Source organism: Cetorhinus maximus, chromosome 23 (assembly GCF_964194155.1).
Source record: "Cetorhinus maximus chromosome 23, sCetMax3.hap1.1, whole genome shotgun sequence".
Lineage (NCBI taxonomy): Eukaryota > Metazoa > Chordata > Chondrichthyes > Lamniformes > Cetorhinidae > Cetorhinus > Cetorhinus maximus.
The window spans coordinates 62,572,637-62,599,613 of record NC_135901.1 but is presented as its reverse complement, the minus strand read 5'-3'; the positions used below and the strand labels follow the sequence as shown (position 1 = coordinate 62,599,613).

The 26,977-nt window shown below is 44.5% G+C and overlaps 2 protein-coding genes, 3 non-coding genes and 1 pseudogene across 6 annotated transcripts in view; 3 read left to right on the top strand and 3 right to left on the bottom strand.

The window, feature by feature from the left end:
- LOC144698308 (uncharacterized) overlaps positions 1-26,977 on the bottom strand; it is a 319,027-nt gene that overhangs the window by 237,611 nt on the left and 54,439 nt on the right. The window lies entirely within an intron of this gene.
- On the top strand, positions 3,136-4,732 carry LOC144698312 (uncharacterized; annotated as a pseudogene).
- LOC144698341 (uncharacterized) overlaps positions 7,495-26,977 on the bottom strand; it is a 204,575-nt gene continuing 185,092 nt past the window's right edge. The window contains exons 1-3 of one of the 2 annotated variants that reach the window (XM_078570301.1): positions 10,819-11,168; positions 9,733-9,839; positions 7,495-8,614 (exon numbers count right to left, since the gene is read on the bottom strand). In XM_078570301.1, the coding sequence (XP_078426427.1) occupies positions 7,915-8,505 (591 nt within the window). In that variant the 5' untranslated portion in view covers positions 8,506-8,614; positions 9,733-9,839; positions 10,819-11,168 and the 3' untranslated portion in view covers positions 7,495-7,914. Of the gene's footprint in view, positions 8,615-9,732; positions 9,840-10,818; positions 11,169-26,977 lie in introns of those variants that run through there. The other variant, XM_078570302.1, reaches the window with a different exon arrangement.
- trnae-uuc (transfer RNA glutamic acid (anticodon UUC)) lies at positions 15,489-15,560 on the bottom strand. Its single transcript has one exon. It is a non-coding gene; the product is annotated as a tRNA-Glu (tRNA).
- On the top strand, positions 19,265-19,346 carry trnas-aga (transfer RNA serine (anticodon AGA)). Its single transcript has one exon. It is a non-coding gene; the product is annotated as a tRNA-Ser (tRNA).
- trnan-guu (transfer RNA asparagine (anticodon GUU)) lies at positions 24,474-24,547 on the top strand. Its single transcript has one exon. It is a non-coding gene; the product is annotated as a tRNA-Asn (tRNA).

The window sequence follows — 26,977 nt, the reverse complement described above, 5'->3', positions numbered from 1 at the left end:
GCTGCCAGGCCTGCTGAGTACTTCCAGCATTTTTTATTTTTATTACAGTGGTTCAGGTGCAGTCTAACCAGGATTTTGAAAATGTCGGTGCTTTTCCCACAAACAGAACAGACAAACCTTTTTCCTTCCACAGTCAAAGTCCGATGATATTCAGGTCCTGAGGAATCGAATGACTCTGTTAGATTTTGATGTGATGTTTGGTTTGAGTTTCCCCGTCTCCAAGTCCATCACATTGAAAATCCTGTAAAAAGGAGATTATAAAAAATCCATCCCTGTCAGTCCAGGATAGAAATTAAGAGACAAACATTTCTCTGGGTTGGAGTTTGCTGTGTGTAAATCCTCCCCTTCTAACCCCCTGTAGAAGGAGTTTCCAAACACTGGGTGTAAACTGGGCTCCGGGAGTTTGTAATCCGGGTTTGGAGTCCTACACCGGGTGTTTGTGAATCCTCCCAGTCCACCCTCCGGCTCCATTCCTCTCCTGCACTCCGCCCTTTCTCATCCGCTGGACTTTCAACCCGACCTCCTTGATCCCGATCCCGCACCCGCGCTGCGCATGCTCCAATTCAAGCCCGGTCACGCCCCTCATTCACTCCGATTGGCCGGAGGAACAGCCGCTCCCGCCGGACCTCCATGCCCGCCCCCTGTCCCTATTGGTCTGGAGCTGCCGTCAATCATTGTGAGCTGGAGCATGTGTAGCGCGTGAAATCAGGCGTGAGGAGAGCTGGAGCGAACGGATTTAAAATGCGGGATTTACAAAGACCGAGTGCGGACTGAGAGCTGGAAAAAAAACCCGTGAGCATAGATAGGGCTGGCGGGTGAGTTGGGAGGCTTTATGAATTCACGGTCTCTGTCCTAAACCCTCAATAAGGAACCATCCTTATCCAAGGAGAAGCAGAGCGCATGTGCGGTCACCATCTTTATAGAGGGCGAGAAGCAGCAGAGCGCATGTGCGGTCACCATCTTTATAGGGGGCAATGTCCAACAGGGAGCATGCGTGGTCGCCATTTTTACAGAGGCTGCAGGCCCAGATGAATGACCTGCAGGAAGGACAATAAATCAGAGATCGAGTTTGGTGTGAAATCAATGGGTTGTTGTAAAACAGGAGATAAGGGTAACAGTCAGAAACAACAACAACTTCTATTAACATCATAAATCATCCCAGTGAGCTTCACAGGAAATCATAAAATAAAGTATAACATTCAGACACAGAAGGAGGTGACCAAAATACTTAAATAGTCGCTTGTTTGTACGGAATTTGATTATTAACGAAAAAAGAGACAAGCTGTCAAAGCTTTTCCTGTTGCACTCACCAGGACAGATGCAAGAATCCCAAATTTCAAAGGGAACCACAATTTATACTGCACAAGAAAAGGGTGCTGATTGGTTGGCCTGTCGACTCTGATTGGTTGTTGCCATGGACAATACAGCCAGGAGCTGAAATCCCCTCTGCTTTTGTTTAATTCCACAATAGGCTCCATGCCTGGACTTGTTCCTTCTGCCTGCAGAGGACAGGTCCCTGTGGATGAACATACGTAGCTTCTAGCAAGTGCAAGTGAGACACATTACTAGCTTGACTGATAATTTTTGAAATTTGGTTTTCTTCCCTCCATCCTGATGAGTACAAGATAAAATGTTTTAACAGAATATCTTTTTTTTATTAATACTCAGTTGTCTTAAAGGGGGAAAGTGTGGGAGACGGAGAGAATTTCAGAGCTTGGGGTCGAGGGAACTGAAGGCACGGACACTAATGGTGGAGCAATTAAAATAGGGAATGCTAGAATTAGAGCAGTGCAGATATCATAGAGGGTTGTGGGTCTGCAGGAGCCAAAGAGAGGAGGCCATTGGGGGATTTGAAAACAAGGATGAGAATTTTAAAATCGACTTGCTCCTTGAACGGGAGCCAAGGAAGGTCAGGGAATGGGCCTAGCTGTGAGTGAAGACACAGACAGCAAAAATATGGATGTCTTCAAGGTTACAGAGGGTAGAATGTGGGAGACGAGCCAGGAGTGTGTTGGAATGGTCCAGTTTGGAGGTAAAAATGGCCGTGATAAGGGTTTCAGCAGTAGATGAGACACTCCTGAGACAGGGGTGTGGTCAGGTGATATTACAGAGGTGGAAACAGGTGATCTTAGTGATGGCACAGACATGAGATCAGCAGCTCATTTTGAGATCAAATGTGACACCGAGGTTGTGAACAGACTGGTTTAATCTCAGACTGTTCCCAGGGAGAGGGATGGAGTTGGTATCTAGGAAATGGAGATTGGAGCAGGGACCGAAAACAGTGTCTTCAGTCTTCCCAGTGTTAATTAGTGATCAGGAAGAGAAGCAGGAACCAGAATGGGCCATGAGACTGATCCCAGGTTTAACTCAGAGAGGGAGAAGGAAGGAAGGAAACTCTGGGACATTGGGAGAAACCACCTTCATAATCGCTCATTAAATCTCCACAAAGTAAGATTTGGATACAAGGTTAACATCTGCTATTCTGTATGATCAGTCAGGGGGTTTCAGATTAATGTTTTGTCATGAGTAATCACTGAAGTGAATGATCAGACATATTGTCAACTCCAATTATAGAAATTTGTAAAAAAAAGATACAGAAAGAATTGTCCAAAACTCTGTTTGGATTTCAGCACAGGGAGGAGGGAGAGTGTGTGGGACGGGGATTTGCAGCTTTGGGGGAACAAGAGAGGAAAAAATGTTCCATAGAATTGTCTGTTCTGAATTTCTATCCTGTTCTTACAGTGATGGCTCTTGTAAACTCCTTTTACAGATAATTAGAAGGGGAGGATTTTCAGGCAGGAAACCCAAACCAAAAATCACATCAAGATCTGACACAGTCACTCGATTCATCAGGACTTGAATATCATCACCTTTGAATGTGGATGGAGAATCGTTTGTCTGTTCTGTCTGTGGGAAAAGATTTCAAACATCAGTGTGACTGGAAAAGCACCGAGACACACACACACCCGAGTGAGAGTGTTCCAGTGAACTGGCTGTGGAAAGAGCTTTAACCAGTTACACAGCCTGAAATAACATCACACCATTCACAGTGGGGAGAAACTGTACACATGTTCCCTGTGTGGACAAGGATTCAACTGATCATCAAATTTAGAGAGACACAGGGATACCCACACCATGGAGAAACCATGGAAATGTGAGGACTGTGGGAAAGGATTCAATTGTCCATCCAAACTGGAAATCCATCGACGCAGTCACACTGGGGAGCGGCCGTTCACCTGCTCTGAGTGTGGGAAGGGATTCACTCAGTTATCCCACCTGCTGACACACCAGCGAGTTCACACTGGAGAGGGAGCATTCACCTGCTCCGAGTGTGGGAAGAGATTCACTCGGTCATCATACCTGCTGACACACTAGCGAGTTCACACTGGAGAGAGACCATTCAACTGCACGCTATGTGGGAAAGGATTCACTGAGTCCTCTCACCTACTGAAGCACCAGCGAAGTCACACTGAGGAGAGGCCATTCAGTTGCACGTCCTGTGGAAAGAGATTCAGAACTTCATCGAACCTCAAAGTACACCAGCGAATTCACACTGGAGAGAGGCCTTTCACCTGCTCCGAGTGTGGGAAGGGATTCACTCAGTTATCAAACCTGCACACACACCAGCGAATTCACACAGGGGAAAGACCATTCACCTGCTCCGAGTGTGGGAAGGGATTCACTCAGTTATCCCACCTGCTGACACACCAGCGAGTTCACACTGGGGAGAGACCGTTCACCTGCTCCGAGTGTGGGAAGGGATTCACTCAGTTATCCCACCTGCTGACACACCAGCGAGTTCACACTGGGGAGAGACCGTTCACCTGCTCCCAATGTGGGAAGGGATTCACTCAGTTATCAAACCTGCACACACACCAGCGAATTCACACAGGGGAAAGACCATTCACCTGCTCCGAGTGTGGGAAGGGATTCCATCGGTCATCAAGCCTGCTGACACACCAGCGAGTTCACACTGGAGAGAGACCATTCAACTGCACGGTATGTGGGAAAGCATTCACTGGGTCCTCTAACCTGCTGAAGCACCAGCGAATTCACACTGAGGAGAGGCCATTCAGTTGTACTTCCTGTGGAAAGAGATTCAAGACTTCATCGAACCTCAAAGTACACCAGCGAATTCAGACTGGAGAGAGGCCTTTCACCTGCTACGAGTGTGGGAAGGGATTCACTCAGTCATCCACCCTACAGACACACCAGTGAGTTCACACTGGAGATAGGCCATTCACCTGCTCTGAGTGTGGGAAGAAATTCACTCTGTTATCCAACCTGCTGAGACACCAGCGAGTTCACACTGGGGAGAGACCATTCACCTGCTCCCAGTGTGGGAAGAAATTCACTCAGTCATCCACCCTGATGAAACACCAGCGAATTCACACTGGAGGGAGACCATTCACCTGCTCCCAGTGTGGGAAGGGATTCACTCAGTTATCCCACCTGCTGAAACACCAGCGAATTCACACAAGGAGAGGGCATTCCGCTGCACTTCCTGTGTAAAGAGATTCAGCCTTCATTCCACCTCAGTGTACACCAGTGAATTCACATTGGAGAGAGAGCGTTCACCTGCTCCAAGTGTGGAAAGGGATTCCCTCATTTATCCAACCTGTTGACACACTAGCGAGTTCAGACTGGGGAGATGCTGTTCACTTTCTCCGAATGTAGGAAGGGATTCACTCAGTCATCCCACCTGTTAACACACCAGCGAGTTCACAAGTGACAGCAGGGGTTGGATTCTGCTGTTATTGCTGCTGTTAATCACATCCAGAACTGAACCATGTTCATTATGACAGTTGTGGTTTGTTTCTATTGATGTTAATAATCCCTGTAACTGGGCTGAAGTTTAATATCTTGATGTCTGTTAAATAAATTAGTTTTGTTTCAAATTCTCAGAATGTCGAGTCCTTGATTTCTCCAGGATAAGAGGAGACTGATTGATGTCCTGTTCCCAACTGCTCCAATTTTTGGATCTTTTCTCCTCTCTAACTCTAAATTCGTTCAGTTCTCAGACCTTTGGTTACTCTCATGAATAAGTCCCAGCTCCCCACACCTCCCAGAGAGCCTTGGGATCCAGGGAAGTATCAGTATTAAAAACAGAAAATGCTGGAAATAACCAATACTTTTCCAAATGCCAATCGATTTTGTCCCGGATTATTGTCTCCAGCCTTTCCCCACCACTGATGTGAAGCTGATTGTCCTGGAATTGCTGTGTTTTTGAACAGGGGTGTATCATTTACAATCTGTCAGTCGTTTGACAACACTACTATATAAGGAGGATTGGAAGATTGTGACCAGAGCCTCCACAAGTTCCATGTGAAGGATGCTGTCTCTGACAGTGCAGCAGTCCCTCAGTGTCACCCTGGAGTGTCAGCCTAGATAATGTGCTCAGGTTTATTAATATTTCCTCTTGTTATTGATGTGGATCATTAAGAAACAATGGACTCTAATTATGTCATCCAGCCCCAGTGCGATGATGTCATGAAGACTATTAAATACCAGCGGAACCTGAGTGAGAGTCTGTATGAATATAACTCAGATAGACACAGCTTGTGTCATAGTTCAGTGAGATCTGATCACTCACTGAGTGAGAGAGTCTGTATCAATATAACTCAGATAGACACAGCTTGTGTCATAGTTCAGTAAGATCTGATCACTCACTGAGTGAGTGAGTCTGTATCAATGTAACTCAGATCGACACAGCTTGTTGGAACAGACCTGGGGAGAAAGAGGCTCTGAATTTATCACTGGATTTTCTGTTCTCCACAGTTAGGAAAATGGTGATTCTTTCCAAACATCCAAATGACGAATCAAGTCATTAAAGATGATTTGTTGTTTTGAGCTGAATTATTTGGTAGAATTAGCGTGAAGGAGTGGGATTGACCCACAGGCTGAGTCACAACTTTAAGGACAGGAAGAGAGAGAATCTGGAGAGGGGAAAAGAATTAGTGAATTCGTAGGTGACTGGGTACTGAATCTGGAACAATGAGCAGAGAGGGGGAGGAGTGTGTGGGACAGGGATTTATAGATTTGGGGGAATGAAAGGAGAAAGAATATTCCATAGAAACTAGAATAGTCTGTTCTGAATTTCTATCCTGTACTGACATTGATGGCTTTTGTCAACCCTGTTTACAGGGGATTAGAGGGAGAGGATTTTCAGATGGGAAACTCAAACCAAAAATCTTGCAAGATCTTATAGAATCACTGAATTCATAAACGATCAGCCTCTGATTATAGAAGGAAAAATGTTTGTTCTGTCTGTGGGGAAATATTTAAATTACCAGTGTGACTGGAAAATCAGCGGGACACACACACACGAGTCGGAATAGCATCTCGGGGTCAAACCTGACATCACGTGTGCAAAAAGCCTGGTTTATATTCAGACAGTTGTGAGGAAGAGGAATGGAGTTGGTAGCTCGGGAATGAAAACAATGGCTTCAGTCTTCCCAATACTCAATTGGAGGAAATGTCTGCACATTCACCACTGGATATCAGACAAACAGTCTGATAATTTAATAAAAGTGGAGAAGTGGAGAGAGGTGGTGGTGAGGTAGAGCTGGGTACTGTCAGTGTACATGTGATAACTGACACAGTGTTTTCAGATGATATCATTGTGGGGAGAATGTTGATGAGAAATAAGAGGAGGCCAAGGCTGGATCCTTAGGGGACACCAGAGGTAACTGTGGGAGTGGGAAGGGAAGACATTACAAGTGATTCACTGACTATGATTAGACAGAGAAGAATGGAACCAGGAGAGAGCAGCCCCACCCAGCTGGACGACAGTGGAGAGGTGTTGGAGCAGAATGGTGTGGTCAACCCTGTCAAAGGCTGCAGACACATCGAGAAGGGATAGTTTACCTTTATCCCAGTCACATAGGATGTCATTAGTGGCTTTGATCAGAGCAGTGGCAGGGGCAGAAACCTGATTGGAGGGATTGAGACAGGGAGTTCTGGGAAATGTGGGCACAGATTTGGGAGGTGTGAACATGTTTGAGGAGTTTGGAGAGGAAAGGGAGGTTGGAGATGGGACAGCAATTTGTAAGGACAAGGCCAAAGGTTTGTTTATTGACGAGGGCTTGATGATGTCAGATTTGAAGGAGAGAGGGACAGTAACTGAAGAGGGAGAACCATTGACAATCTCAGCGAACATGGGGAAGTTGGGTGACCAGCAGTTTAGTGGGAATAGGGTCAATGCAGCAGGAGGTGGGTCTCATGGACAAGATGAGCATGAAGGTTGCACGAGAGGAAATGGGAGCGAAACTAAAGAAAGATGTGGGTTCAGGGCTCAGACAAGGGGGATCTTTAGAGACAGTTTGTCCCGGTGGGCCAGTGAAAGGGAGGGAAGCAGCAGAGGCAGCTGATCGGATTGTCTCAATCTTAGTGACAAAGAAGCTCCATGAGCTCCACACACTTGTTGTTGGAGGTGAGGATGGAGAAGACAGGGCGAGAGGGAGAGCCCTTCAAAAGGAACTAACTTGTATGTTTAACACAGAGCTGATTTATTTGACTTTATTCAGAATATTAACAGCTGTAACTGGGTTGGAGTTTATTAACATTAGTAGAAACAGACCCCAATCAACATGGTTCAGTCCAGGATGCAATTAACAGCAAAATCCAGACACTGTTGTCACTTGTGAATTCGCTGGTGTCTCAGCAGGTGGGATAACTGAGTAAATCCCTTCTCTCACACGGAGCAGGTGAACGGTCTCTCCCCAGTGTGAACTTGCTGGTGTGTCAACAGGTTGGGTAACCGAGTGAATCCCTTCCCACACGTGGAGCAGGTGAACGGTCTCTCTCCGCTGTGAACTCGCTGGTGTACTGTGAGTTGTGATGACCACCTGAACCCAGTCCCGCAGTGAGAGCAGCTGAATGGTCTCTCATCAGTGTGAACACGTCGATGGGGCATCAGTTCCCCGGAGCTTTTATAGCACTTCCCGCAGTCTGAGCATTTGAACGTCTCTCCCCAGTGTGAATTTGCTGGTGTTTCAGCAGGTTAGTTGACTGAGTGAATCCCTTCCCACACACTGAGCAGACAAATGGTCTCTCCCCAGTGTGAACTCGCTGGTGTGCCAGCAGGTCAGATGTCTGAGTGAATCCTTTCCCACACGTGGAGCAGGTGAACGGTCTCTCCCCAGTGTGAAGTCGCTCAGGTTTCAGCAAGTTGAATGGCTGAGTGAATCCCTTCCCACACACGGAGCAGGCAAATGGTTTCTCCCCAGTGTGAACTCGCTGGTGTGTCAGCAGATGGGATGAACAAGTGAATCCTTTCCCACACATGGAGCAGGTGAATGGTCTCTCTCCGGTGTGACTGTGCCGATGAGTTTCCAGTTCAGACGGGTAATTGAATCCCTTCCCACAGTCCCCGCATTTCCATGGTTTCTCCCTGTTGTGACTGCATTTCTGTTTTGACAGGCCTGATGATCGGCTGAAGCCTCGTCCACATACAGAACACGTGTACGGTTTCTCCCCACTGTGAACGGTGCTTTTTCCTTCCATGTTCAAAATCCGATGATATTCAGGTTATGATAAATTGGGCAACTCTGTCAGATCCAGATGTGATGTTTGGTTTCAGTTTCCCGACTGCAAATCCTCTTCTTCTAATACCCTGTGGAATTGATTTAAAACAGAAAAAAGGGAGTGAGAAAACCCACAAAAACACAAAGGCAGGTTGTGAAATTGAGCTGAATGAATCTGGGACGAGGAAAAAGTGACCATGAAAACTGCTGGATTGTCATAAAACCCAACTGGTTCACTAATGTCCTTCAGGGAAGGGAACCTGCCACCCAGTCTGGGCCTACACGAGACTCTGGTGTCAAAAATAAAACAAGTATTCGGGGCAGCAGGAGACCACATGGCCCTTCGAGCCTGCTCCACCATTCAATACAATTGTGGCTGATCTTGGGCTTCAACTCCACTTTCCCGCCCACTCCCCATATCCCTCAACTCCCTGAGAGACCAAAAATCTCCCCATCTCAGCCTGAAATATATTCAATGATGGAGCATCCACAACTCGCTGGGCTGGAGAATTCTACGTGACAAAAGGAGAAAAGGAGAGAGAGAGAAAGTCAGAGAGAGGAGTGGGAGAAGCAGGGGGTGAGGAGAGGGCTTTTCATAGACCTACAAATAGACCAGAACTTTGACGGAATCTCCCAAACCCTCAACCTCTACCCATGAGAAGGACCAGGGTAGCAGGTGTATGTGAACACCATCACCTCCAAGTTCCCCTCCAAGTCACACACCGTCCTGACTTGTCAGACATCCAGTACTGGATGAACAGAAATTTCCTCCATTTAAATATTGGGAAGATTGAAGCCATTGTCTTCAGTCCCCGCTACAAACTCCACTCCCTAGACAGCGACTACATCCCTCTCCCTGACAACTGTTTGAGACTGAACCAGACTGTTCACAACCATGGTGAAATATTTCACCCCAAGATGAGCTTCCAACCACATATCCACATCATCACCAAGACCGCCTATTTCCATTCTCTACCTCATTTTCCTCCTCTAATTTACTCTGTAAAACCCAGTTCTTTGACCAAACGCTTGATCACCTGCCCTAATGTCTCCTCATGTGGCTCAGTGCTTTGTAACGTTTCTGTGAAATGCCTTGGAACATTGTCTTACATTAAAAGTGCTTTATAAATACAAATTGTTGTTGTTGATTTGGACATATATCACTGTTCCTTCATCATCACTGGGTGAATAACCTGTAACTCCTTACCTAACAGCATTGTGGGAGCACCTTCACCACACGGACTGCAGCGGTTCAAGAAGGTCAAACATCATCTTCTCCACAGGCAACTGGGGATTGGCAATATTTGCTGGTATCTATGGAGAGGGAAACAGAGTAAACATTTCAGGGTTCGCAGAATGATTTACAGGGAGTAAAAATAGTGCAGAATTTGATGGTCAATATAAGCTCAGAAGTGGAATAGAAATGGACTATAGCGCAGGAAAAACAATTCCTGACTATGAGAGATACAGTGGGAAGATAAAGCTGGGAAGGCAGCAGCACATGGTCAGAGGATGGGCAGCGGAGGAAACCTCACTGAGACACAGTCAGCAGAAGTAACAATAAAATACTAAACATAACTCAAATAGATCCAGTATTAGAGACAGAGGAAGGTGGACAATGGCAGAGAGGTGATCAGGGAGGGCAGAGGTGAAACTGAGCAATGGATGGACATGAATTCAGATCCTCAGTAAAGGAGCCACACCAGTCCCAGAGACTTGGAACCTCTCCCAGAAAACAGAGCACCGCACTAAAAGCTCTAAATTGTAGATGGGTGGTGAAAAATATTCACCTCTGAAACAATATCACCATTTTCAAATTTAAACTCTCCTGCTGGAGCCTGCAGCTGGAAAGATAGCAGAAACACTGGAGTCAGAGAAAAATCTCCCAGTTGAGGAAATACCCGGGAAGCGGAGTGATGTCACCGTGTAATTGTTGATGTGTGATGATGTCACCGTGTAATTGTCGATGTGTGATGATGTCACAGACACAGAATATCTGGGTCTGTGCAAACCAGTGATCACCACACATTATGAAGGATGTGAGTGTCCTTGAGAGGGGGCAGAGGAGATTTATCAGAATGGGTCGAGGGATTTTAATTGTAAGATTAAATTCAAGAAACTGAGTTTGTTCTCCTCGGAGTAAAGGAGCTTGAGGGGAGATTTGATAGAGGTGTACAGGATTATGAAAGATAGTTAAATAAAAGCTGTTCCCATTAGCTGATTATGAAAAGATTAAGGGACAGAGATTTAAGATTTTAGGTAAGATCCACAATGTGAGCAAGAGATTTTTTACCCAGTAACTGAAACATTCAAACTCAGAACATTCAAAGGCTGGTGCTATTCAGGTCCTGGTGAATCAAGAGACTTTCAGATTTTGACGTGATGTTTGGTTTCAGTTTCTCATCTCCCTCAAGTATCCCTTGAGTTCCCTTTCCTCTTCTAACATCCTGTAAATGGAATTCAAAAAATCCATCATGGTCAATCCAGGATTGAAATTCAGAAAGAACAAACGTTTCTCTTGAATTCAGAAAGAACAAACATTTCTCTTGGTTTGAGTTTGCTGTGTGTAAATCCTCCCCTTCTAACCCCCTGTAAAAGGAGTTTCCAAAATCCATCCCTGTCAGTCGAGGATAGAAATTCAGAACATTCTCTCCTCCTGCTACCTGGACCAGTATGACCGCGCATGCGCCCTGCTGCACATTGACCCCTATAAAGATGGCGGCCGTCACCCGGGCCCTGGCGAAGGGAGAAATCCAGACGTTTTCGGCCCGTTCTCTGCAAACACAAGACCGGTACCTTGTTACTTGGGGTCTGAGGCCTGCACTGTGTCTTTATAAAGCCTCCCTACCCACTCCGCTGGCTCCATTCCTCCTCACACACCCACTAACTCTGTTAGTTTGCTCCACTCGACATTCCCTCGCTCTGAGTAGCTTCAGTCACAGACCAGTACTGCGCATGCTCATGGATCCGTCCGCAATGCGCATGCCCCACCACACACACACAGCACTGCGCATGCGTCTGGCTCTGCAGTTGTGAAGATAGGGCACATTCTGCCCCGCAGCGAATGCTGGGTAGTCGATCCGCCATTGAAAGATCACGTTGTAGAACAGAAGCCTCTGTCCTGTAATCAGAATACAATGGGTGCCATAGCGGCAAGACATAAAATTGTTGAATCAATGATTCAGTGGCCAAATTGCTCCGGGGTCCACAGCAATTCTCACCTGGATGTAGAACAAACCCCGACAGTTAGATCTGAACTCAGTGTAGTCTCAGCAGATGGGGTGAGCTAGTAACATTTCCACCGATACATGGAACATTTAAACCGTGTCTTGTCAACATCTCTGCTCTGATTATGGATCAAATCTTTTGAACTTTTAAAGTTGGTGTGTTACCGTGTGGGCAAACTGAATAAAGCACTTTGCACATGTGAAGTATGGTCTCCCACTAGCAAGACTGTGTTGCTGTGTCAGTAAATGGGATGAGAGTGAATCCCTTTCCAATTTTAACTGGTGAACAATCTGTTTACAGTGTGTGTTTACCTAGACATTTTCAGACATGGATCTCGAAATCGACTGGTAATGGGTGCCTCATTCTTAGCACTACATAAGAAAAAGGAACAGGAGTAGGCCATTCGGCCCCTCAAGCCTACTCTGCCATTTAATAAGATCATGGCGGACTTGATAGTCACCTGAAATCTGTATCCCACCTATCATTGATAACCAATCACCCCCTTGCTTCCCAGGGATATATCGACCTCTGCCTTAAAAATATTCAAAGACTTTGCTTCCACAGCCTTTTCGGGAACAGAGTTCCAAAGTTTCACGACTCTCTGAGAGAAAAAAAATCGCCTCATCTCCATTTAAAATGGGTGACCCCTTGTTTTTAAACAGCGAGTCCGAGTTCTAGATTCTCTCACAAGAGGTAACTTCCTCTCCAAATCCGCCCTGTCAAGTACCCTGAGGATTTTTCTGTTTCACTGATCAGTTAAAGTAAAGCAAAATACTGCAGATGCTGGTTATCTGAAATAAAAACAGAAAATGCTGGAATTCACAGCAGATCTGGTAGTGACTGTGGAGAGAGAGACCTGGTTTTCATTTCAGGTCTGTAACCTTTCATCAGAACTGCACTGCATCTGAAATGTTAATAATGCCTCTCAATCCAAAGATGCTGCCAGATGTAGTAAGGGAACTCAAGAAGGAAATGAAAATCCACTTTGAGGATTGGAATCCAATGCGAATGAAGGGTGAACTGCCCGACTGACCAGAGACAGTCAAGGCAGCTTTCCCTTCTTTAAGACGCTGGAACAGTGACTCTAATTTTATCAGCGAAATTAACTGATCTGAGACATTGAAAGGATTCTCGTTACTGCACATCAGGAATTCAAACCTAATATCGGCGTCGGGACATTCAGAATACTTGGTAACAGACAAGACAATGAAAGGCTCGAAGGGAGATGGCACCGGTTGTAGGAGAGCTGGTTCCCGGTGACATGGATGTGTCTGCAGTGGGTGGGATCAGACTGTTTCCATGTATCTGGAATGAATGTCCCACCCTTTGTTTTGGAAGAGTAAAACTGATAGAGCGTGATATCTATCTGGGTAGCGGCAATCTGAAGATTAGACTCACTGACACCCTTGTTAGGATACCTTGTCAGTCAGGTTTGTGTAAGTGTCTGTGGCGCAATTGGTCAGCGTGTTTGCCTGTTAACAGAAAGGTTGGTCATTTAAGACCACCCAGGGGGTGAAGATTTTTACTGTTTTTCCCCCTCAGCACCTATCATTGCCACACAGTTCCAGGTTGTCATTGGGTTCTTGGGCTGCAAGATATCCCCAAACGGTGGCAGGTCTTTTGTTGTTCAGTGAGGTCCCACAAAAACAGCTTCTTTTTAAAATTACGTTTTCTGTCAAATACAATGAGAAAAGATTTGGACCCACTACGTACCTTCATCTAACCCATCAGAAATTCATGAAATTATTGGAATCAAACGAACCCATCAATTATTCTCTCTTCCTCAGCTCCACAGTGAGTGAGACAGGGAAAAGCAGGAAAGCAGCAATATTCCGGCCCCGCACTCTCCAATCACCCGCTGCCAACAGAAAGCGGCGACTGCAGCTTCAATCAGCGGGTTACTGCCCATCCCTGGAACACAAGATACTCCAACCTGGGCTAAACCTCCCAATACACCGAGCACAGGCTCAGGAAAACACAGGTAGATTATATCCCGGTCACTAAACCTCCGAGCAGCATTTACAGAATTCCCGAGTGAGTGAGTCACAAATAAAAGTCACACCAACTTTCTAAACTTTTCACTGTAAAATTCCTTCATTTTATTGAAAATCTGACTGTTATGAATCTGAAAATGAGCACCATGGGATTTGTGTTACCGAGTGACTTGTTTTCCATTGTTTGCCCGTCAGGTTTGCAATTCAATTTGTGTTGGATATTGAAGCGATTCTAATTTCAAAATGAGGACACAAAGCAGGTAAATATTAAATCCAGGAACTAATCCTGAGGAAAATCGATCACAGTATTTGGAAGGAGGTGCAGCTAAGAAGTTGAAGAGGTGAATGATGTTCTTGATGATTGAGAGGAATGCATTGTAACTTTGGGGCATTTGTTGGCCGATTACATTCCACACTTTAAAATTCTGGTCAAGCTGAGGTATCAGGTAGAAAGCAGTAGGTTTAACCATGTATGTTGGGATACAAAACAGTTTTTCATGTTCCTAGCTAGCTTAGTCGGCAGAGCATGAGAATGTTAATCTCTGGGTCATAGATTCGAGCCCCACGCTGGTGCTGTAATACTTTGAAAATCTGAATATAAGTCGTACAGACTAGAAACATTGACCCTCACTCCAGCTGCTGAGTTTTTCCAGCATATCCTGCTTTTGTTTCAGATTTCCATCATTCACAGTAATTTGCTTTTATCTTTTTAATTTGAAATCTTGCTGCTTAAATAAAATACCAACTGATCACTGCGGCTCCTGTGAAACTTACATGGCAGACATTCATCACTGAAAGCAACTGACACACGTCAAATTCAAAGTACTTTCATGTCGCATCTCTTTCCGCTTCTGTCTCGCCCCCAGCTCCCTCTCCCCTTCCAGCTCCCAGGTCAATTAGCTGCTTCATGCAGACACAGTGAATTCGTGGGAATGGGTAAAACTCGTGGGTAAAGAGATACCTGGATCTCATCTTCCCGGTTCTCCCAGATACTGGTTACAGGAATGTGCACAGTGCCGATTATCCACAGTCACTCTCCTCCCAGTTGTTCAGCTTTTTATTTGATTTTCACACTGGGTTTCAATGTGAAGTAAGCAGAGCTGTGATATGCTTATATTGTTCAGCAGATGTACTGCAAGAAGATACATGACAGGCCGATGATAACAGTGCTCTTTGGACGCATTGAGCTCCAGTGAAGGATTGGCACAGTTAATGTGTCGCTCAATTAGTCTCGTGACAAATCTTGTGCTGGAAATGACAAGAAAACTCGCTGAATTTGCTCCGTGTTTAGGTTTCAAAAGAGCCGAATACAAGGTAAGAAAGTACATGTCGTTCGAGTGTGTTATAAAATGGCAGAATGACCCGTGCGGTTGCTATAAAATTATAGAAAGTTACAGAACAGAAAGGGGCCATTTGGCCGGCTGTGCTGGTTTGAAAGAGCAGTAGTGATTGTTTGATCCATCAGGTGTGATATTTGTGCCAGTGCAAACAGTAGGCAGCAAAATTCGTACTTCTCCCAGCCATATTTTGCCTCACACCAACATTTCTATAGTCAGTGCTTTGCAACCAGCCCTTGTCCTCTCCTCTTCCTTCATTCCCTTACCCCACTTGAACCAAGTGTGATGTTTTCCAGCTCTGAGGCAAAACTTAAACTCTCACTTCTCTGATTCTGGTGAAGCTTTTAAAAGTTTCCAATCAATGAAAAATCAACACTCGTTCCAACAAGTTCAATAACTCGACGTTCCCTGACCGGGAATCGAACCCAAGTCACGGCGGTGAAAGCACCAAATCCTAACCACTAGACCACCAGGGAATCTGCACTAGCAGTTTTTGCTTTGGCTTATCTACGCTGCTTTTGCCTATTGTTTTTCAGTTCAGATCTCCTTCACTACAAAACTGCTTGTTTAGGTTCAAGATAAACGACTTCTTCAGCCAATGAAAACAACGGTTTCTGTGATCTGGAACATGAAATTGACAGTGAGGTCAAATAGCGCCACAAGCTGCTCATGTATAACTTTCAATTTCCAAAACCCTCCACCCTATTCGCTGTTGGTCCAATGGAAGCGCCGATTCCCAGTCACTGGACATCAGGGAAACTACCAACAAGGCTTGACATTTGCATTATGGAGGCAACTTATGACATTTTCTTTTTCATTCCCGATCTCTTTCACCAGAGACAACTTTCTCCGACCAATTGGTCTGTTTGGGTTGAACACAAGTGACTTCTTCCCCAGTGAGAAGAACCATTGTTGATGGCTGGAACATGAAATCGGTACTTTCCTCCTTTAAGACAGTTCTTAAAGCCTCCCCCTTTGACCGAGCTTTTAGACATCTGACCGAATATGAGGCTCAGTGTCACACTTTGATATATAATGCGCCTGGGGAACGTCTTATGACGTTTCATTAGGTTAAAAGCACTTTAAAATATAAGCTGTTGTTGTAGGATATATATAGAAAGTTTCAGTTTTTTATCTTTTTACTTTTAAAATTTTGCTGCTTGAAATAAAAAAACACCAACTAATCACTGCGGCTCCTGTGAAACTTACAAGACTGTTATTCATCACTGAAAGCAACTGACACACATCTAATTCAAAACACTTTCATGTCGCATCTGTTTCTGCTTCTGTTCCTGTCTCGCCTCCAGCTTCCTCTACCCGTCCAAACCCCAGGTTAATTAACTGCTTGATGCAGACACAGTCAGTTCATGGGAATGGGTAAAACTCGTGGGTAAAGAGACACCTGGATCTCATCTTCCTGGTTCTCCCAGATACTGATTACAGGAATGTGCACAGTGCCGATTATCCACAGTCACTCCCCTCCCAGTTGTTCAGCTTTGAAACTGATTTACACACTGGGTTTCAATGTGAAGAAAGCTGAGCTGTGATAAGCTTATATTGTTCAGCAGATGTACTGCAAGAAGGTACATAACAGACTGATGGTAACAGTGCTCTTTGGACGCGGTGAGCTCCAGTGAAGGATTGGCACCATTAATGTGTCGCTCAATTAGTCTCGTGACAAATCTCATGCTGGAAATGACAAGAAAACTCGCTGAATTTGTTCCTTGTTTAGGTTTCAAAAAAGCCGAATACAAGGTAAGAAAGTACATCTCGCTCGAGTGGGTTATAAAATGTTAGAATGACCCGTGTTGTTGCTATAAAATTATAGAAAGTTACAGCACAGAAAGAGGCCATTCGGCCGGGCGTGCTGCTTTCAAAGAGCAGTAGTGATTGTTTCATCCATCAGGAGTGATTATTTGTGCCAGCACAAACAGTAGGCAGCAAAATTCGTACTTCTCCCACCCATATTTTGCCTCACACCAACATTTCTACTGCCAGTGCTTTGCAACTTTTCCTCTTCCTTCATTCCCTCACTTCACTTGAACCAAGTGTGATGTTTTCCAGCTCTGAGGCGAAACTTAACCTCTCACTTCTCTGATTCTGGTGGAGCTTTTAAACGTTTCCAATCAATGAAAAATCAACACTCGTTCCCACAAATTCAATAACTCAACATTCCCTAACTGGGAATTGAACCCGAGCCACGGCAGTGAAAGCGCCGAATCCTGACCACCAGACCACCAAGGAGACTCTTTCGAGTTACCAACAGTCACAGATTGCAACTTCTTTCGAGTACAATCACAGTTCTTGGTTTTCTGGGAGTGGGACATGAACCCACAACCCTTTGATTCAAAGGCGAGGGTGCTATGAACTGAGCCACAGCTGACACCTCCAGATCACCATGGAAGCTGCACCAGCAGTTTTAGATTTGGTTTATCTGCGCTGCTTTTGCCTATAGTTTTTCAGTTCAGATCTCTTTCACCACAAAGCTGCCTGTTTAGGTTCAAGATAAACGATTTCTTCAGCCAATGAAAACAACGGTTTCTGTGATCTGGAACATGAAATTAACATTGAGGTGACCAAGTTTTTAGACATCTGACCGAATATGTGTCTCGGTGTCACACTTTGATATATAATGCCCCTGGGGAACGTCTTATGACGTTTCATTAGGTAAAAGGCGCTTTATAAATATAAGCTGTTGTTGTTGTAGGATATATATAGAAAGGTTCAGTCTTTTATGTTTTTACTTTTAAAATCTTGCTGCTTGAAAGAAAAAAAACACCGACTAATCACTGCGGCTCCTCTGAAACTTACAAGACTGTCATTGATCAGTGAAAGCAACTGACACACATCAAATTTAAAACACTTTCATGTCGCATCTCATTCTGCTTCTGTCCCTGTATCGCCTCCCTCTACCCGTCCAAACCCCAGGTTAATTAGCGGCTTGAAGCAGAGACAGTCAGTTCGTGGGAATGGGTAAAACTCGTGGGTAAAGAGACACCTGGATCTCATCTTCCTGGTTCTCCCAGATACTGATTACAGGAATGTGCCTAGTGCCGATTATCCACAGTCACTCTCTCCTCCCAGTTGTTCAGCTTTGAAACTGATTTTCACACTGGGTTTCAATGTGAAGAAAGCTGAGCTGTGATCGGCTTATATTGTTCAGCAGATGTACTGCAAGAAGTTACATAACAGGCTGATGGGAGCAGTGCTCTTTGGACGCGGTGAGCTCCAGTGAAGGATTGGCACCATTAACGTGTCGCTCAATTAGTCTCAAATCTCGTGCTGGAAATGACAAGAAAACTCGCTGAATTTGCTCCGTGTTTAGGTTTCAAAAGAGCCGAATACAAGGTAGGAAAGCGCATCTCGCTCGAGTGGGTTATAAAATGGCAGAATGACCCGTGCTGTTGGGAAATATAAAATTATAGAAAGTTACAGCGCAGAAAGAGGCCATTCGGCCGGGCGTGCTGGTTTCAAAGAGCAGCAGTGATTGGTTGATCCTTCAGGAATGATATTTGTGTCAGTGCAAACAGTAGGCAGCAAATTTCGTACTTCTCCCACCCATATTTTGCCTCACACCAACATTTCTATAGTCAGTGCTTTGCACCCAGCCCTTCTCCTCTCCTCTTCCTTCATTCCCTTACCCCACTTGAACTAAGTGTGCTGTTTTCCAGCTCTGAGGCAAAACTTAAAACCACACTCCCCTGATTCTGGTGGAGTTTTAAACGTTTCCAATCAATGAATAACCAACACTCGTTCCAACAAATTGACATTCCCTGACCGGGAATCAAATGCGGGTCGCAGCGCTAAGAGCACCGCATCCTAACCATGAGACCACCAGGGAAGCTGGACCAATAATTTTCGATTTGGCTTATCTACGCTGCTTTTGCCTATTGTTTTTCAGTTCAGATCTCTTTCACCACAAAACTGCCTGTTTAGGTTCAAGATAAACGACTTTGTCAGCCAATGAAAACAACGGTTGCTGTGAGCTTTCTAAGCTTATGTGATCCTTCTCAGTCTTTCATTCCCAATTTGGTGGGAAGAATGAGGAGAGACAGGATAAATTTCGGGGTTCCGGGGAAAAGGCCAGGTAATGGCCATGACAAGACGGGCAGAAAAACTGCTTTCTCTGCTGTAACCTTTCTGATTTCATACAACTAATAATGGTGTAGGAGCAATCTCTGTAGTCGTGGCCGAGTGGTTAAGGCGATGGATTAGAAATCCATTGGGGTTACCCTGCGCAGGTTCGAATCCTGCTGACTACGTTTCCTGTTATTTCTGACTTTGACTGTACGCAGACAGAACTAATTATCGTTTGAATCGAGGAAAAGAGATCCAAACACATCCGTGATTTCTTATGTCCATTCATTGTCAGCCTTCTGCAAATCTCCAGTCGGAAATGAAAAAAAAAAGAGCCAATTTGGTGACATGATTTCATCCTGGCATTTGCCTCTCCTTAAGCCCATGTCACTCTCGGTGTATATCTCTGTTTGTTCTTGTGTGGGGGTCAATGTGGTTTAGTTCCCCGAGGAGGTGAACACATTTTTACGAGCACAAACTGTATTCACATTCGTGGTGCAACTTCACATTACAATGTTACAGTGAAAAATATCAGGATGAAAGAGACAACAGGAGTCTGTCTTTTTCTATGTATGGAGTACAACAACAACTTATATTTATAAAGCTCCTTTTACCTCATGAAACGTCACAAGGCGTTCCCCAGGAGCATTGTATAACAAAGTGTGACACCGAGCCTCATATTCGGTCAGATGACTAAAAGCTCTGTCAAAGGCTTTAAGAACTGTCTTAAAGGAGGAAAGTGTCGATTTCATGTTCCAGCTAACAGCAACGGCTCTTCTCATTGGCTGAAGACGTTACTTGTGTTCAAACGACACAGACCATTTGGTCAAAGAAACTTGTCCCTGGAAAAAGGGATCTGGAAAGGGAAAATGCCACAAGCAGCCTGAATGTGTCAAACTGCTGGGTTAGTGGTTAGAATGCGGTAATTTTATCAGTACAGCCTGCGTTCGATTCCTGGTTAGGGATTTGAAACTTATTCCTCCTGGGCGAGCTGATCAAATCAATGTGATTAATTTGCTGGTTGTAAATAACACTGTAAAACTCTGCTAGAAATGATGGAGTAAGAGTGTAAGTTTCACATCAGAGCTGGAAATGTCACAAGGGCAAAACTCGGGAATAAACCCAGAGTCGGAGTGAGGGAGTGAAAATAAAAGAGAAGGACTGTGATAGGTTACAAAGCACTGACTATAGAGCTGGTGGTGCACGGCAGAATATTATTCCCGTGTTACCCATGTCACATGCAGTTCTAATTTCCTGATTTATCCCATGCCCAACATTACCACTACAGTTTGGTGGCCTATAAACAACTCCCACCAATGTTTGCTGCCTCTTGTTGTTTCTTAGCTCCACCCAAACTAATTCCACATCTTGATCCTTCAATCTAAGATCCTCTGTCACTAATGTACCGATCTCGTTCCTTATTAACAGCGCGACCCCACCTCGTTTTCCTTTTTGTCCATTCTTCCTAAAAGTATTCAGGTCAACCAATCACACTGTTCTTTGAAAGCAGCACCAAGGGCCGAATGGCCTTTTTTCTTTGCTGTAACTTTCTGTCATTTTTTTTTCCTAATACCACGGTTAAGATGAATTTTCTTACCTTCCATATGATGCTTTGAATTCAAGACATTCAGCAAATTCAGCGAGTTTTCTTTTCAGTTATGGCAGGGAATTTGGAACCGGACTCGTTGAGCAGCAACTAAATGTTCTCAATCGTCAGATGCAGCTCACCGAGTTAAAACAGGCACTGTTAGCATCAGCCTGTTATGTACATTCTTGCTGTACATCTTCTGAGCTATAAGCTGATCACAGCTCCACTTTCTGAACATTGAAAGACAGTATGAAAATAAGCACAATTTCAAATCTTAACAACACACATATTTGTGATTTTCTGTGTGTGTCAATGTGGTTCAGTTTCCCATTTTTACCACCCAAACATTGGCCATGTTAGTTCTGTGGCTTCATGTTAAGGTGGTACAGGGAAAAAAAGAGCAGTTTTAAAACATTTCTCTCTTTTCTTTGAGTGGAGACTGTTCAGCAACTAAACCTCCAGATGTTACTGGGTGATGATTGAAGCTTTCACATGATCTTATTAAGTAGCTGAGAACGCTCGAGGGGCCGAATGGCCAATTCCTGATCATAATTTTTTATATTCTAATTCAGTGTGAATGTTGGTGAAGACAATGTTTGTGTCTAATCTGAATGTGGTAGTGAGGCCGAGTGGGCTCAGCCGCTGGTTCAGGTTTCGATCTCTCTGGTGATTTGGGCTTCACTCCCACCGCTGCCAAACTTTCTGGTGGTTTGTTATTTGAGGCGCTTCCAAAAAATTCTCCGTGCGGTGAAGGGGCAGCTGAGCTGTGCAGTGTTGTATTTCAGTTGGAAGAATGAGGAGAGACAGTGTAAATCCTAGGGTGACTGGGAAAAGGTGGGACAATGGCACGGACTGGAAGACCTTCTTTCACTGGAACTCCCTGTATTCATTCTATTATTTTAAACAAACAACATGCAGCCTTTACCTCTTTGTCCTGAGTGGCTCAGGCGTTTTTGCATGTGGTTCGAATCCTGCCAACTCCCTTCTTCTCATTCCTGATTGACACAGACTGTCTGCAGAATAAATTATCAGTCAAATGAAAAAGAAAACCACCCAAATACCCCCGTGTTTCTAATTCTGTTCATCTGCAAACATTCACTACATTTGCAGTTTGAAATGGAACAATAATTGGACAAGTTGGTAACATCTTTGCTTTCTGGGTGTTTGTCTCTCCTTTGGCCTCTGTCATTCTCGGTGTATGTGCCTGTGTGTGTTCCTCTGTGTTTCAGCTCTCCGAGGGGATGGATACATAATCACCATCACAAACTTAACTCACATTAATTGTGCAGATTCATATTAAAATGTCAAAGAGAAAAATATCAGGATGAAAGATGCAAGTGGAGTTTGCAATGTTTGGAAGGAGGTGCAGCAAAGAAGTGGAAGATGTGAATGATGTTACTGCTGATTGAGAGGAATGCATTGCAACCTTGTGGATTTTGTCGGTCGATTATCTCTCACACTTTGAAATTCAGAACAAGCTGAGGCTCCAGGGCGGAAGAGACATTGATCTCCCTGAATTTTTGCATAGGAAGCAATGACTGTGTCTGCCTGGCTAGCTTACCTGTTAAGCGTGGGACTCTTAATGTCTGTGGTGGGTTCGAGCCCCATGTTAGGCGCTGCCATTTTTTAAAGTTTTGCTGCTTTCACATGTGCAGTGTCACCGCTCAAACTGAGTCTTTCTCCATCCCGCTTTGTTAATATCACAGCCGCTGGCTTCTGAGTGAAAACTCCCCTCGGCTTCACTGGAAGCCAGAGAGCTTCGTGCTTCAGATTTGGTGCTTTCACCACCGCAGCCCAGGTTCAACTCCTGATCAGGAGCTAACTTTTTTCTTACCGCTGTGTGAACTGTCACAATGCACAGGAATTCCTCGTGTAAACTGTTAAAGCGAACCTGAAATTTAATGTAGGGAAGTGTGAAGTGATTCATGTTGGTCGGAAGAATGAAGAGAGGCAACATCACATAAAGTGTTCCATTCTGAAGGGGCTTCTGTGTTACAGAGCGAGTGGTTAGGATCTGGAATGCACGGCCTGAGAGTGTGAGGGAGACAGATTCAATCGCGGATTTCAAAAAGAATTGGACAGAAAATTCAGGTCTCCGGGGAAAAGACGGGGGACCATAATGTTCTAACATGAAGTTGCACGAATAATGTGAATGAAGTTTGTGATGGTAAAAAAGTGTTCATCCCCACAGGGAACTGAGCCACATTGACACACACAGAGGAACACACACAGACACATGCACCGAGAGTGACAGAGGCCTCAGGATCCACATACACCCAGAAAGTTAGGATGTCACCAGCTTCTCCAATTATTGTTCCATTTCAGACTGCAGATTTGGTGAATGCTTGCAGATGAACGGAAATGAAGAAATGCGGAACAGAAGCCGGAGAAACACACGGGAGTGTTTGGAAAGTTTTTATTCCATTTCACCAACAATTAATTTAATTCTGGATTCATCTAAAATAAGGAGCAGCAGACAGCGAGGATTCAAACCTACACGGGGAGAGCCCAATAGATTTCAAACCCATTGTCTTAACCACTCATCCGCAATTACAAACCTCACATCAATTTCAATCTTGTTCATATGAAATCACAGAAAGGTTATAACAGAGAAAGAGGGAGTTCGGCCCCACATATCCCTAGTCACCCTGCAATTCATACTGCGTCTCCTTGTTCTTCCTGCCAAGATGAAGATCTTAGTACATCACGGCCACGAGCCGATGCTCAGGTGAAGTGACTGAAAGAACAAATCAAATGAAATTTTGATTCGAACCCACGAAGAGAACAGAGGCCAAATAAAACACCTTAACCCAGCCGGCCACGCTCCCACTATCAAAGGTAAACTAACCATTGCCTTGGGTGGTAACAGCTCCAAAATAGAACATAACAAATAGAAGCAGGAATTGGCCATTTGCCTCTCCAGCGCCTCATAGTGTCAGAGAATCAGTGCTAAGGCTACACACAGATGGAGGCCATTCAGCCTGGGTCGGAGGAACAAAAGACTCAGGGGCAGGAGTGGGACATTCAGCCCCTTGACCCTGCTTCACCATTCATTGAGGTCACGACAAATCTGGTTGTGGTCTCAACTCCGCCTTCCTGCCTGCTCCCCATAACGTTTGACCCCCTTGTCTATCAAAAATCTGTCTAATTCTGGCTTGTGTAAATTCAATGACCAAACCTCTGATGAAAATAATTCCACAGGCGAATGACCCTATGAGAGGAAATAAATCTCCTTAACTCCGTCTGAAAAGGGAGATCTCTTTCTCTTCTGGAAACTAACTCACCTGGTCTCACTACCCCGCGTTTGTCCCTGGAGACCTGCATTTTCTGTCCAATTCTCTTTTGAAATCCGCGATTGAATCTGCCTCCTACCCATACTCTCACGTAGTGCATTCCAGATCCTAACCACTCGCTGTGTAACAGAGAAACCCCTTTAGAATTACCGGCTTCGGGACTATCAGAATACTTGGTAACAGACAAAACACGGAAAGACTCGAAGGGAGACGGCACCGGTTGTAGGAGAGCTGGATCCCGGTGACATGGATGTGTCTGCAGTGGGTGGGATCAGACTTTTTCCATGTGTCCACAATGAATGTCCCAACTTTTATTTGGGAAGAGTAAAACTGATAGGGAATAATTGTCATTGCAGTCACGGCAATCTGAAGCTTTCTCTCACTGAGCCATTGGTTTAGGATATCTTACAGAGTGCAAGCTCTTCTATCAAGTCTCTGTGGCGCAATTGGTCAGCGCGTTCGGCTGTTAACCGAAAGGTTGGTGGTTCGAGACCACCCAGGGACGAAGCTGGCACTTTTTTTCTCCCCATCATTACTCATTAACGCTCTGATTTGTTTCGGGGCCCTGAAACTACAAGAATATCCATCCCACCTCCCACGTTGAAAACTCGGCTGTCACCCACTTAGTTCCCACACCAAGCTCTGTTTCTGGATATTCATTTCAGACATAACAAAGAATATGAACGATCGTGAACCCCCATCTAAATCAATACAGATCTATGAGGCTATTGGATTGAAACAAACCCGTCAATTAATCGCCTCTTCCTCAGCTCCACCGTGAGTGAGACAGGAAAAGGTAACAATATTCCAGTCCCGCACTCTCCAATCACCCGCTTCCAGCAGAAACATCTTCTTATTTTGCTGAATGTTATCTTCAGAAATGGTGAAGAGCGAATCTAATGTGGATGCAAGATCCTGCATTCAGTTCACATTCAACATCAAACAGGAATGGGAGCGATACAACTTTTCCACACAGTTGGGTGATAATGTTTTCCCCGAGCATCGAATGGAGTAACTTACACATGCGAAATGAGTGGGGTAACCACAACGCTACAGGAACATTTCCCTGCCTGGATCCCAATGGAGCTGTCTGGAATGTTAAACGGTGACGTCATGCAGCAGCACTTTGGGTCTTTGTTTTGAAGAAATGGAATTCGGCTGTTCTCATTAGGAATGCTGGAGACAGACTGATCAACAATGTCATCATCAAATGGCACAGCGCAGTAAGAGGACCTTCCACCCATTCTATTTATAACCAGCCTTTTACAAAGATCTTGCCAATTAGTCCCAGTTTCCTTCTCCCTTTCCATGAATCAGAAATTTCTCCCTTTCAACCATTTCCAAATTCCCTTTTGAAGAAGGAGTTTCTGCAGAATCCATGCAGTTTGCCTTAATGAACATTTCCCTTACCCAATGAAATGAAGAGTTGGACTATGGTTCCTTCTGAAGTTTTTGATATAAACATTAGTTATTTGTGCAATTAATTTCATATTTAATTTACAAAAGACGTTTATTCTGATCGGACATGTCTTCAGAATTTTCTCAGTCATGATGACCATGAAACTATCACTGATTGCTGTACAAACCCATTCACCAGTCCTTTAGGGAATTCAATCGGTCGTCCTTACCTGGTCTGACCCGCCTGTGACTCCAGACCAACAGTGATGTGGTTGATTCTTAACTGCCCTCCGAAATGGTTTAACAAGTTACACAGCTCAAGGACAATTCTGGATGGGCAACAAATGCTGGCCAGTGATGCACATGAAAGAATGAAGATCCATGATGAGGAGCGATGAAAAGTGATTTTCTACCATCTCTCCCATTCCCTTGTGTTCAATCACAGTATCAGTTGCGCCTGCCTTTAGGGTAATGCTAGTCTTTGGTTCACACTAGTAGTCATCTTTCAGTCAATAGGTAACTGTGAATTTGCATTTGTAAGCTCATTAATTCCTGTTGTTGACTAAAGAAACTGGTATTTTTTTTGTGCCTAGTCACTTTCATCCCTCCTGAATTTGAGAATGCTTTTTGAAGTTGGCGAAGGGCAAATTTAATGTGGTGGCAAGGAACTATATTCAGTTAATATTCAGCAACAAATATGAATTATGGAACTTTCCCTCACACTTAGATGTGTAAATCTCGATAGTGTTTCTACCCATTTCCAGACAGGGGACTTTTTGCATGTACTTGATAACCACTACACTACAGAAACAATGGACAGAACCACAGAGAGTGACTTAGTATATCAAACCCTGCAGTCTTACTGCACTTCCAAACCCTGGTTTGTGGAAGTCCAGTTCAGCTAAAAAACAGCCATGCGGCAGAGAAATTGATCTGAAATTAGAATCATAAAATGCCTGAGCACATCAGCAGGTCATTCAACACTTCACACATGTGCGAACTATCTCACTGTAATTCGTCTCATTTATTGTCTCTTTCTCATAACGGTGCCTTTTGGAGAAAATCATTCAAAGCCTGGAGAAGTGCCAATGACACATGGCTGTGAGATAATGTATTCAGTTATTGTTTAGCAACAAATGGGAATTGTGCAACTTCTCACAATTAGATGATTCAGTTTTGATTATGTCTCTGCCAGCTTTTGAACCAGTGACCTTGCGCATGTGAAGCAAATGTGATAACCACTATTTGTATTTTTATTCATTTATGGGACGTGGGCATCGCTGAAACAATTTGTGAGAAAATGCCAAAGGGACTTGTATAGAATTTCAAACTGTGTAGACCTGCTGCACTGCAAGATCCTGTTCTTCAGGAATAAGATTGGGGCGGGGCATTTTGGAATGCTGCAGAGAAATTGATCTAATTGTAAACTGACACCGCTCATTCGGAGGCTATTCGACCCATCGGGTTTGTGCTTTCTTCAAAGAGCTAACCACTTAGCTCCAATATCATTCTCTTCCTTCATAACCCTGCAGATTGT